The 12,922-nt window shown below is 43.7% G+C and overlaps 1 protein-coding gene across 6 annotated transcripts in view; it reads left to right on the forward strand.

Annotated features, from left to right (window-relative positions):
* The window catches only part of myo6a (myosin VIa), a 59,789-nt gene that overhangs the window by 39,944 nt on the left and 6,923 nt on the right, over positions 1-12,922 (forward strand). For 3 of the 6 annotated variants that reach the window (XM_029251453.1, XM_029251458.1, XM_029251455.1), the window contains exons 21-32: positions 586-716; positions 1,273-1,350; positions 1,949-2,078; positions 3,111-3,201; positions 3,416-3,566; positions 4,411-4,619; positions 5,205-5,283; positions 8,149-8,309; positions 8,833-8,874; positions 9,273-9,308; positions 10,619-10,657; positions 12,578-12,681. In XM_029251453.1, the coding sequence (XP_029107286.1) occupies positions 586-716; positions 1,273-1,350; positions 1,949-2,078; positions 3,111-3,201; positions 3,416-3,566; positions 4,411-4,619; positions 5,205-5,283; positions 8,149-8,309; positions 8,833-8,874; positions 9,273-9,308; positions 10,619-10,657; positions 12,578-12,681 (1,251 nt within the window). The remainder of the gene's footprint in view (positions 1-585; positions 717-1,272; positions 1,351-1,948; positions 2,079-3,110; positions 3,202-3,415; positions 3,567-4,410; positions 4,620-5,204; positions 5,284-8,148; positions 8,310-8,832; positions 8,875-9,272; positions 9,309-10,618; positions 10,658-12,577; positions 12,682-12,922) is intronic. The other 3 variants (XM_018743762.2, XM_018743763.2, XM_018743758.2) reach the window with 2 other exon arrangements.

Here is a 12,922-nt window from a genome sequence, read left to right on the forward strand (position 1 = left end):
CTTGGAGAAGCTGCACCCAATCGTACTAGAAAATACGATTTAGACCCCTTCAAACCATCTGAGACCACTTGATACCTCTGTCATCTGTAATTTCCTCTAAGGTTCTGTCGTCGTTCCCCTTGACTTGTGTGTTTGTCCCAGTTTACATAATGAATCAAAGTATCTCGTTTCAGTCCCTTAGAGATGATCCTCTTATACACGCCTTTTCTTTGTACTGCTGCTGTACATCACCTGTAAAGCTATTTACAACATCCGTGCTCCTCCTGTTAGGAATGTCAGCAGGGTTATTTTAGTGCGAGTTTTATTTAGTGATGCTCAGCGAGAGAAAGAGATTCCTTGATGTGTGTATGCTGAAGTAGGGGTGGGAGGGAGAAATGGGGGTGGCGTGGAGAGGAGCTCAGGAACTTGGGTAAAACCATCTAATAGGAAAACCAGTTTTATGGTGTCATTAGAGCCTTCTATTTTGGGGAGAGCTGAGACATGGGGGAGCGGTACATTCAGGTGTTGAGAGGTGGGCGCAGTGCGAAAGGATTTGACAATTGTGGCTCCACTCATCCTCCGATCTGCCCCCCTGCACCACGTCAGGAATGGTGTCTGTGCTGGACCTGATGCAGGGGGGGTTCCCATCCCGAGCCCCTTTTCACGAGCTGTACAACATGTACAAGCAGTACATGCCTGCCAAGCTGACCCGCCTGGACCCGCGGCTCTTCTGCAAGGTGAGGAACAGCTTCTCAAGGTGTTTTATCAGGGTATGGAGAGGCCCAGTCCAGTTGCTTTCCTATGCCACCATGTATTGTGGGTAGTTTACAGGTTAGTCATTGCTTTGCGCTCGAAGGACTCAGGTTTTGAATCCCCCTTTGGCAGTACCCTCACTGATGCAGTAACAATACCCTAGTCTATAAATGGACAAATCATTGTAAAGATCACAATTTGTCATGTTTCACCTTGGACACAGATGTTGGATAAATAAAGGTTAATAATGTACAGCTTTCTAGAGAAGCAGGTACACCTTATTGATTACTGGCAGTCATGGCACTTCAACCACAATTCATGTGTAATTGACTGGATTGCCTTCTGATTTGGGTATTTTTAAACGGCAGACTCTAATTTCTCTTGTCTCTGTTGCACTTGTTTGTGCCATGTGCCAAACTGGCTATGATCAACAGGTGGCTGTAATTCTCTGTAAATGGGTAATTCAGGCTGCTGTGATCCTGTTTAACTCTGTTTCCCAGATCACTGGTTTGAGTGTTTCTCTCCCTCTCCTTCCTTCAGGCTTTGTTCAAGGCTCTCGGACTGAACGAGAACGACTACAAGTTTGGACTCACCAAGGTGTTCTTCAGACCTGGAAAGGTAAAGCTCCACATTTCTCCCTGCATCCATGACTGCCTGCGAGCTTGAGCTGAGATGAGTTCTGGCCCCACAGGATTTGGGCTTTTATGATTTTTTTTTTTTTTTTTTTTTTCTTTTTCCTCCTCCCTGCAGAAGTGTCAATGAAAATTAGCGTAAATGGATTTTTAAAACGAACCCAGGCCAAGCAGATGGGATAGGTGTGGAGGGAGCGCTCTGACTGTGGGGGGGGGGTATGCATTGTGTAAAAGTGCTGTTATGATATGCAGAGCTCTAATAGATTCAATTACTGAAGAATGAGACTCATTGTCTGTGCCAGATGTGATCAGTCTGCCCAGGCAGCACTGTTCGATGTGTCATCCCAATGTCTCCCATCTCAAAAACGCTCAAATTTCTCTCGGATTTGCTATAAAGTGTGACTCAAAAAAGACTTGACGGTCTCCATGGTCCCAAGTTGCGGTGTCCATCAACACGTCCTTCATTAAGAAAATAAGATGGCAATCTTTCTTTCTTTTCCTGTTTTCCATGGGCCCGGTTCAATGACTTTAATGCTCCTCATCATGAGAATACCTGCTGTTCTCTCTGTCTGTCTTGCTGACAGTTTGCAGAGTTTGACCAGATCATGAAGTCTGACCCAGAGCACCTGGCTGAGCTGGTGAGGCGGGTCAACAAATGGCTCATCTGCAGTCGTTGGAAGAAGGTCCAGTGGTGTGCACTGTCAGTCATAAAATGTACGTAGCATGACATCATCCCCGGCGCCCACTCCCTCAGTCCTGGCAAAAGCCCCCAGGGTCAGGGGAGAGCGAGCTGCACATCACAGCACTCATTTCCCAAAATTGCAGTGTGCACAGTCGGGTTCTTATGAAAGCCTCAGGAAACCCTAAAAAATGGTCATGTGGACCGTGTCACCCTGCTCTGCGGGGGATTGCAGTTTCGTTTCCATTTCACAGAGAGCTGTTCCAGCTGGCTTTCTATCACAGGCACCTGATGGCATTAGACACAGCTTCACTGTTTATGCGTCTCTTTTTCGCAACCATTTTCTGCCTGTCTCGCTACTCATAAATTGTCACCAGGAGGGTTGTGCTGCCTACTGGTCAACTGCTCCTTTGAATTGCATACTGACATTATTTCCCCCCAGAGCGAAACTTTATTGTACAACACACACTTTGGTCCTCCCAGTGAATGAAATCCACCAGTTTGTGGCAGTAAGCACGATACCAAATGTCTCCTGGAATTAAAAGATGGGGTGGTGTTTTTGCAACGTAATTTACCTTTGCTGCCATAACAGCTGCATTTTACTGCAGGTAATATAAAATTAATATGGTTCTTGTAAGGTACACTATATAAATTTAAAAAAAAAAAAAAAAAAAAAAAAAAGAAAAAAGTGAGGTATGAACTGATGAGCAGCAAAAACAAAGCACTGGTTTGAGGACTATGCTATTCTACCACACTTAATTGGTATAGTATTAATGGGCATGTAAGGTTAAGATGCACCTACTTGAATGATGAACCTCGGTGCAGCAAGTGGTAGGCAACAAACTAGGTTTACTTGAGTCGCATGTCTGCGGCTATGTCTCTTTTTTCTTAATGTAATCCATAAATTGTACTTTTGCTGAGATATATGTCGCTTTGGACAAAAGCGTCTGCTAAATGAATAAATGTAAATATAAATGTAAGATACCAGTGGAAAAAAATGAAGTATTTCAGAACTGTGTACCAAGTACTTGGCAACAATTTTGCACGTATTGCCATTTGTGTCTCAGTGAAGAACAAGATGCTTTATCGTGCCACGGCATGTATTGTGATGCAGAAGACTGTCCGCATGTGGCTGTGCAGGAGAAAACACAAACCTCGGTGGGTACCAACCTCCAGACACATGCACGCACACACATACACACACAGCTCCCTGGCTCATTTATCTATCCTGTCTTTCTAACTTGTGGAATCAGGCCTGGGTTAGGTTGACAGCTGTTGTCTTTGTTTTTATTATTTTTACAAAGGACTGGGTTTGAACAATACGGGTGCTGTATCTGTATGATATACCTTTACTTCTGACTCCCCCCGACAGAATTGATGGACTAGTGAAAGTCAGGACGCTGAAACAGAGGGTGGCCAAGTTCAATGAGGTGGTTAGTGGCCTGAAGGAGGGCAAGCAGGAGATGAGCAAGCAGATTCAGGAGCTGGATGGCTCAATCGATGCACTCATGGCACAGATCAAGGTACGTGGCCAGCACAGGAATCCCAGTATGCATTTTTCCCCAGCCGGTACTCATAAGCTAGCTGGGTACATCATCTTTCCTGGAAAGACCGTGTCTTGGAAAGGTTGTTTTCCTACTCTGGTCATAAGTTCCTTTCCCGATTGAAACATTTTAATAATGTAATAGAGCTTAAATAATGTAGGATAGGCTTTAATAGAAGAGCAAAATTATTTTCTTTGCATAATTTGCTTGCAGTGCAGCTTGCTGTATTTAATTTTAATTCTTTTCCCTCGTGTGTGTTATCCGTTATCAAGCATCAGTTGATGTACCGTGTGCAGCCAGCATACTGAGCTCTTGGGGGGGGCTACAGGTTCCACCACTGAGCATCTCTCCACTGTTGAGATTTTTTGATAGTACCCCACAAGGCTGAGCCCCCCCCACCCTGATTAATACATGTACTTGCCCTCCGCTTTTGTTCCAGGCATCGCCCAAGTTCCCACTCTGTTTGTTGTTGTACAGTACTCCAGCATTGCACCACACATGACTTGGTCCAATCTTGATCTGTATTGATTTATGTGGCAAAGCCATGTGAAGGGGAATGTGGCAGTTTGTCTGTGGGGAAATAAGCCCCATTAGACGGAACACGATGTCTCCACAAGCTTATTCAGTGCTCTGTGGGGATGTGCTACCCAGGGTGCTCAGTTGAATACATTTGCATTATTGCATTATTATCATTAATGAAAGCCTGTGAAAGGCTTCATTGAGAATGAGATCAGCAGGCTAACTTTTTAATTAGTAGAAATGGGATTTTATATGCGGTCTTCTGTGTGCGGCTCAAGCACTAAAGGCAGCTTCCCTCTCCAAGGGCACGGTGATGAGCCGCCTGGACATTGACCACGGGTGTCAGGCGTTGGTCAAACGCTCAGAGGACTTGCTGGCAGCCATGCAGAAGAAAAAGCAAGAGGAAGAAGAGCGGGAACGCCTGCGGCGCATCCAGGAGGAAATGGAGAGGGAGAGGAAGAGGCGCGAGGAGGAGGAGCGACGCCGCAAGCAGGAGGAAGAGGAACGTCGCTTGTGAGTAGAGGGAGAGCAAGTGACAGAAGGGAGCATTCATAGCACGGTGCGGCTGTGTTCACGCTGCCACGTCCGTCTCAAATGAGCAGCTTCTAATTTTGGCCACCGGAGATCAGACGGAACTTTATGAGGCGCTGGAATATTGCATGCTCCTGGAGCATGCTGGCCGGGCTCCTGAAGGGGAATGCCGGCCTAGGGAATGGGTGGCTATTACTCCCAGGGTACCTGGATCGTTAACGCTGACGCAGGTCCTTGATGGAGTCGTCTGCGTTGCAATAAACGTTATACTTTGTGAATGAGACGGATATGCAGTATGTCTGGCAGGGACCGGAAGCATCGTGCTGAACTCTTTGTGCTCTTTACCAAAGCTTTTAATAAAAGTAGGATTATCCTGTGTTTTATGTCATTTTAATTGGTACTGAAATCTTCAGTTTAAATTTAACCTTGTTTCTTCTGACAGTATGGCACAATGATTTTTAAGCTCGTTTCACCACTTTGTCCATTATTACTACTTTACGTATGGGAGAAGTAATGACTTGTCACAAAATTTTCCACTGACATCAACACAATGTGTCTGTCCTTCAGGAAAGCAGAGATGGAGCTGAAGCGGAAGCAGGAGGAAGAAGAGAGGAAAAAGCGAGAAGAGGAAGAGAGGAGACTGCAGGTAAGCTTAGAATCAGGGGAAATTTACTACAATATTATTACAGAACCAAAGTGCTTATTTCATTTCCAGTAAACAGTAGAATGACACTTCGTTTAGGCTGTTGCCACCAAAATGGCCATAAACTGTATAATGTGCAAATTTTTGGGTTGTTTCCCCTGTGGTTTTGCCATTAAATGAATTTCGCTGTTTACTCGCTGAGAGCTTTACCCTTCTCTACCACCTTGTTGTCCTTTCAACGGCAAGATTCCAATTGTTATTCTGGTCCTTTTCAACTGGTGTGTACCATTTTGGGACTGTTGCAGATGAGAACTGAATGTCAGTGTTTTACTCTTCAAGAAGGTGTTGTTGGGGCTCAAGAAGGGAGCACCGTCGGAGCTCAATCAAAGCCCTGCGCCTCAAGTCCATTTAGACCATGGTGCAGAGTCTGGCATTTGTGTGTAATGCCAGCACTTTCAAGACTCTAAAACAGACACCTTATCGCTTACGATTTCCTTAAGCCTCTTTCAAAGTCTGCTTCAGCTCACACCAACTCTATTGGCTGTTTCAGAACGTCAGATCTTCCTTTATTCTCTACGTGAACTGTGTGGGGAAAGTACGTTCCGGGGAGTAAACGGGAGTAATCGTTTGAAAGTCACAGTTATACATTTTATTTATCCTCAACATACACTTTTTTAAAAATCTGCTTGGTGAAACAGATCTGTTTCTGCAGGTCCTTATGGGGGTCTGTCCACTGACCCCCCCCACCGCTGCTACATTGGCCTGTTTTCCTGCGGTCTGTGTCCAGACACAGATCCCTCTTGAGACCTGCAGACACAGGAAAGGCTCATTAGCCACTGGTTCTGAGAAGTCTAATTAGGCCCCTGCTGCATGTTGCTGAGCTCTGTGACTTCACTTCCTGACAAGCCAGGCATCACCTCAGGTGCTGTTTAGACAGACGAAAAGAAGCTTATTCTTTGAGCTGAAGTTACCCCAACGTGTACCCGCTGATATTAGTTGCCGTGTTTTTGGCTCATTTCCAAAACCAGCTGCTTTCCACGGTATTTGCTCTTGTCTGGGCAGCAGTGAATAAGACACAGCATTTTGGAGAATAAAGAGTTTTAGAATAAGCTGCTTTTTATCTTACTACTACTTTATTTTATCTCTCCTCTAAAATTTTTCTGTAGCATAGTGAATGTGACCTGTATTTACATGCCCAGCTGATGGATATCAGTCCCCAAACAGAATAGGACTGTGGGACCAGATTAGTTCAGTTCGCTTACAGTGTTTTACAGCTCTGCTACTGAGTGTCAGTGCTCAGTAACACAATGAGGAACATTGCACGATTTTGGAATTAATTGCTCAGCAAAAAGCATTAAACAGCACTTTTTGGAGGCAAGGTGTTTTTATTTTCAGGTGGTTTAAGCTACTTTTAATGCGATTTGATTAATAAAAATATATATTTTCAAGTCTTTCAAAGTATTTTTAATCTATTTATAGCTGTACTGAAAATTTTTGCAAAACCTAAACCATAAATCAAGGGACATCTGTATTAAGCTTTTGTCGATTGGAACTGGTAGAAAAAATAACTTGGACTCACAAGAATTACAATCATGCTATTGGTTCTACTTGCATTCATAAACGGTAGAGCGATGGTATGTTCAAAAGGATGCAGCACCTTAAATAAGAGCAGCTTTGACCTCTAGTAGAGTGAGTTGGTTTTTTTTTTTTTTTTTTTAGTTCTGCTTTCCATAAAGGTTCTTAGGAGCAGCTTGTGGTTGTATGATACCTTATCAGAAGTTTTTCAAGCTTGGATATCCTTTCTATGGGCTTGTTTTATCCATATGTATAGATGTGTTGGAGTAATGTTAGGACTGCCCTGCCTAATGTTATTTTGGTAGCCATTAACATGTGCCTTCAGGACATTGTCTACAAGGAGATGAACCAAAATGTTAGCAGGTTCACGGTCCCTGAAAATTTCAGCAAAAGCTTTTTTTTTTTCTTTTTTTTTTCTCTTTGGAATATTACTTTAGATGTTACGTAATGTGTGCGAAAGGTAAAAAGAAAATATAAGGAGGGGTTCAACACAACACTCCCAAGATTGTACCACTTCAGTCCTTGATGTTGGGTTTTCATAAGGCTGAAGAAACTCATGAAGTATTATGGAGGAACACAGTAATGGCAACATCGTCCATCACTCTCCCGCTGCTGTCGTGTGCATTCGGAACTGTCACCGTCTGAGCCATAAATCCTTCCCCTCTTCATTACGGAGGACAGAAAAAAGCGGTACACCTCTTGCGACAGGGCAGGGAAAATTAGGTTGTCACAAGTCCCCCAGGCGCAAGTTCTGAAGACTGCAGCTTGTGCACGCATGCAAGATGGCAGTGTTGAATGTGGACACATCCCGGGTGTTTTGCTGCTGGCCTACAAAAGCAGTGCAGATGTTTGTCTTTTTTAGAAAAAAGGAAAAAAAAAAAAACACTTTTAAATTTACACTTTTCCTTTTAACACCAATTCATTACAACTGAGATACTACTCACTGTGGTTTGGCGACTTAAATTTCATTGTTGACTGAGTTAAGGTTAGTGTGTCCACTGCTGGTCCTTTGAGTCATTTTAGAAAGATTTTAGGAAATGTATTCTAATTAATATTTTGTCAAATCTAAAATCTGTTTCGTTAATGTCAGAATCAGCTAATGAGATTATTTATCCAATTAATTACTTGAGAAGAGCGCTAAGAGCAGCGGCTGAGTCCATAGGAGAACTGTAGTCTATGTTGGCAGTCTGTGGCCTGTGACAGAGTTCTTTTGGACTGTGACAGAACCTGTGTGTTAAATGACCAGCAACATGTGGGACTTGAGCTGCAGCTCTTACTCCTCTCCCATCCCAGGCAGAGATGGAGCTGCAGCTGGAGGCAGAGCGGGAGGCAGAGGTGCAGAGGCAGGCGATGCTGGAGCAGGAGCGACGAGACCGCGAGCTGGCCATGAGAATCGCCCAGAGCGAGGCTGAGCTCATTGCTGAAGAAGCACAGGTGGATGCTGGCCTGCGCAGGTAATGTTTCCTGTCTGGGTATACCGCTACTTCCTGGGAGGTGCGGTTTGCAGACGGCGCACACGTAGCTGCAAAAAGAAGCAGACTCCTTTGCTGGGCTGCAAATGAGTTATTTAAATCCCATAATGCAGTTCTGTAAACAGGATCCAAAATAAAATCAAAGTTTTAGGTTAGGCTGCTTAGCAGTGTGTGGGGGAACTTGCTGGTGGCAAGAAGACGAACACAGTTAATTTTGGCAAAGACCACATGGACTGTACACCACCCACAAATTCAGACAGCCTATGTTTAAAGTGGAACAGGGCACTGTGTTTGATCAGTGCCCCTCTTGCTAAGCAGGGGAGAAAGGGAGCAAAGCAAGGATCTGAGGAGGAGGAGAACCCCCTCTTTGCAATCCTCTGAAGGAGGTTGAAAGTAGAGCAGCGCAGTTATGTTGCTCCTCCAGTGCTTTAATGAGGGACAGTAGGAACAGTCTCGGTCTGCCTGGATGTGTAACCTTTTCCTCCCCCTTTTTCTCTTCTCCCAGTAACGGCACATTGGGTGTTGCTTCATTCCCAGAGGGAACAATGTAAGGCATACATACACCCCCCCCCCCCCCCCCCCAGTCCCTCCCAGCCACCTTAGCAAGTGCCCCTGGTTGCAGAGCTTCCATCATACTTACACAATAAATCATAATCCTGCATGTTGCGGAAATCAATTGATAATTTGCAGAAAAAAACCGCTATTCCCAATGAAATACATTAACATGATTTTTTTTTCTATAATACCAATCACTTAAATCACCCATTATGTATTTGTGTCCATTTTTTTATTTATTTTTTTTAAAGTTGTGATCTGTAGCAAACAGGATAACGTGTCCAATCAATGAAGGCCACTCAGATAAACAAATTCCTGAATTTTTTTCCCCCTGGCCTCTAGTGTTTCGCACAGTTGGCCTGTTTTAACTACGTTATCTTCTGTTTGCAGCATTGTTGGACCTCAGACCCAGAAGAACTTGACCATGTAGGTTTCATTTACACACTGCTTTCAGAGTCCATTGCACAGAGACGTCTCATGAGATCTGGCTGGAAATGAGCACAAACCTTCCACATGGTGTACATGTAGAATAGGGATGACAGCACAGTTGGAGTGTACTATGGTGTTTAAAAAGTGGAGTTGGTGCACAGATGCATGGGTGTCACAACTGTATCTTAGGTTGTCTGGTAAATTGGCTCACTTTTATAGACTATGTACATTTGGCGATGTCATATCATAAACCACCCTGTCCTTTCACTTTGCCATGCCATCCTTTTTCTCTCCCCCAATGTGTGAAGTTTTAACATCTTTAACAAAATACTGGCTTGGACTTATCAGATGTCTCTAGTTGTGTTTCAGTTTGCACCATGGATTCATACCAGTAAATAACAACAACAGGAAAGGGCTTTTTTAAAGAGCACAGTGGGCTGAGTTCTCCCTGTGGCCCTGGAGAGACAACTGGCAGTTTTGTCATTAAGAAGACCTCCCTCATTAGTGCCCAGAGCTCCATTCCCCAGGGCCTTTATCATTTAATTTACACGCTTTTTCCTGCCCAGAGTTATTCACAGCTTGGACCACAGCTCACACACTGACTGTCACCCCTTCACTTGTGCCACATGTCCTTTATGACCTTTATGTATGTGGAATGGAGTGGGAAGCTCGCTCTTTGGGTTAATGTTGTCTCTCAGCGCCTGGGTGGTGCGAGAGAATGTGGGTTCGAGCCCTGCTCAGTCTGTGGAGTTTGCATGTTGTCTGCATGGGTTTCCTTCCACAGTCTAAAGACATGCTCTTCACATTCACCTATGGTGTGTGAGTGACAAGAGTGTGTGTGTTCCACTGATGTATGGATGAGTGACCCATTTTAAGTAGTGTATCTAGCAGTGTAAGTCACCTTGGTGAATAAGGTGTGTGGGCTGGTAACACTACATAGAGTTCATTGAAAGTTGCTTTGGAGAAAAGCATCTGCTAAATAAATTAATGTAAATGTCAACCTTGCCATCACTTGTATCAGGCTGATGGGTTTACGTTTTACTTATGGTTTCATAGTCCTAGAGAAGCATAACAAGAGTTTTACAGGTTTCCTTCAAGAGAATTTGCTGGGTCTCATTGTCTTATGTGGTGTGGTAAGTTGTTCTGCTGATAAACCTTAACATCGTGTTTATTTGAACAGTGTGAAAGTGATAATTTATCAGTGTGAACATCATCACCCTCCCCTCCCCCCCCAAAAAAAAAAAAAAAGTTGAGAATTGTCAGTGTGAAAGGTCCTTAACCTTTGTGGGATTACCCTGTCCTTTTAGGGAGGAAATGGCCAAGGAAATGTCTGAACTGCTGGCTAGGTGGGTGGAGTCACTCATTTTCACTTTTTTTTTTTTTTTTTTAAACCTTAATCAACAAAATCTCTCAATCAGCAATGATACAGGTGAAATAATGTGTGTTAATGCATGCTCCTGTAATTCTATAAATAATTATGATGAATATATTATGAATAAGTGTAGTATTAATTTTTATTTTTTGCAATGAAATGTGAAGAATCATGTGTGATGTAAGTTTGAAACCAGTGCTTTCCATCTGCACCAATCTCAGGCCTTTTTCACAATCTGGAACACTTTAGTGTTCATTATTGATATGGATAAAAGGTTAAGAAAAACTCTCATTTGCTATTCTGTTTGTGTGTGCAGATGGGAAAGAAAAAAATCAGTGGTGTAACCTCATTTCCATTGCGTCTTGCTGCACTTCTGGACCAAACAGATTTGCCAGACAATGTGTGATCGTTGCACCTTTAATAAGGAGCTGCAGCACAGATACGACTCTAACTTTCATTTATTCCCCTGCAGCAGAAACCCAGTACAAACACCCACTTGTAACCCATTAGTGGCAGAACCTCAAAAAGCACATCTCAAGTGTTGCGAGATTACGTAACACTTCTGAAAGTATTAAAAATAAGTTAAAATGCTCCTGTCAAAATGTGCACTAAGCATTAGGATAACTGCAAGTTATTATTACAAAAGGAATAGGGTGTTTGTGCTGTTTTTATTTAATGTATTAGGATTTGCCATATGCAGTAATTGGCGTGCGTGTATATATAAAGTAGTACTCGAGTGTAAGTACACCTGGGCAACCTGGACAGTACTTGTATGGGACAAACTGGACAGAAGTGTCAATCAAGCAACCCACAAGTGTCTATGGGATCTTCTCCAGAAGAGCTGGTTGTTCGTTGTTTTCCTGCTGAAATTACCTGGATTCCCAGTGGAGAAACAACTAGTTTCCAGCCAGCAGACTCGCCGTTTCCACTGGCACTGTACAGTAAACGTAATTGTCAGTATTTCATGGTGTACTGATCAGCATGTGACAATGTTCACTGTCTGTCTCTCCATACTGTAGTTGTCAATGAAAGAGCTGTACTATGATTCAGAGCCTTTAATCCTTTTGAGCACTGGCAGCGTTTTGTGACTTATTGGCTCAAGCTGCCACCCACACCTGCTGTCGGAAGCGAGTAGTTTTTTTTAGCCTCAGGTTCAGGGCACTGAAGGGTTCCAGCATCTCAGAATAGCCTGTAGGCTGTGGGGCAGATCCCTTAATGGAAAGGCTAAATCAGCCAATAGGATTAGTGTGCAGGACTGAAGCGGACAATCCTGCACTGCGGCCCATCACCCTTCTGCCCTGAAGAGTTGTCTCGCGGGGGGAAAAATCGGACCGTTGGCTGAATCTTGCGTGGAGAAACTTGCACACCGTTAGCAAAAGCAAGCTTGGCTTAAACTGACCTTCATTTTTCAAATGTCCTCCTCGAGAGGTCCGCCCTCATTGTGTTCCCTCTTCATTTTGACTAGTTTTCTCCAAACAGTTGTCACATTCACAATGCCATTAGCAAGTATTTTTTTTAAGTATTGTTTTATTATCCATATTACTTTGTAAAGCCACTGTCTCATACATCCCCACTTTTTTTAGATCTGTTTATTTTCTCTTCCATTGGGCAATTTCAGACATTTTTTTTCATGCTCTCTGTGGTATTGTATTTTGTGCTTAAAAGCCTGAAGCATAAGGCCATCTGCTGATAATGAAGCTATGAGAATCCCAGCTGTGTTGATGTACATGGTCTCCATGGTGTAGGAGTACTCGGTGAAGTACACATCCTGATAACCCAGACTCTCTTAACAGCTGCCCGGTTTCCTACCGCAGGGGTCACCTCCTTTGTGCCATCTCACTTATACCTGCCATTGTTAATGCTTTGCATCCTATTTTTTGTTCTTCAATGCCAGAGGGCCACAGGTCCAGGCAACCAAGGCAGCCAGTAGCACCAAGAAGTATGAGCTGAGCAAGTGGAAATATGCTGAGCTGCGCGATGCCATTAACACCTCCTGCGGTAAGAGCGTGAGCCTAACGGCGTCTGTGACCGGCCCTTGAGCAGGAGAAAGGAAAGGCTCTTCGCTACGGGCTCTCTGTAAGCCACTGGCACTATTTTAGCATAAGTTAGTTTTGCAAGTCACCCCGGCAGGGATATAGGCTACCAATAGTTTGCTAAAGACTTCATTTTTGGAAAAACTGTTGTACAGAATTTATTAGCTCGCTCAAGTATGTAATGCCTTTCGGAATGTATTTACATG

This window comes from Scleropages formosus, chromosome 1 (assembly GCF_900964775.1).
Source record: "Scleropages formosus chromosome 1, fSclFor1.1, whole genome shotgun sequence".
NCBI classification, from domain to species: domain Eukaryota; kingdom Metazoa; phylum Chordata; class Actinopteri; order Osteoglossiformes; family Osteoglossidae; genus Scleropages; species Scleropages formosus.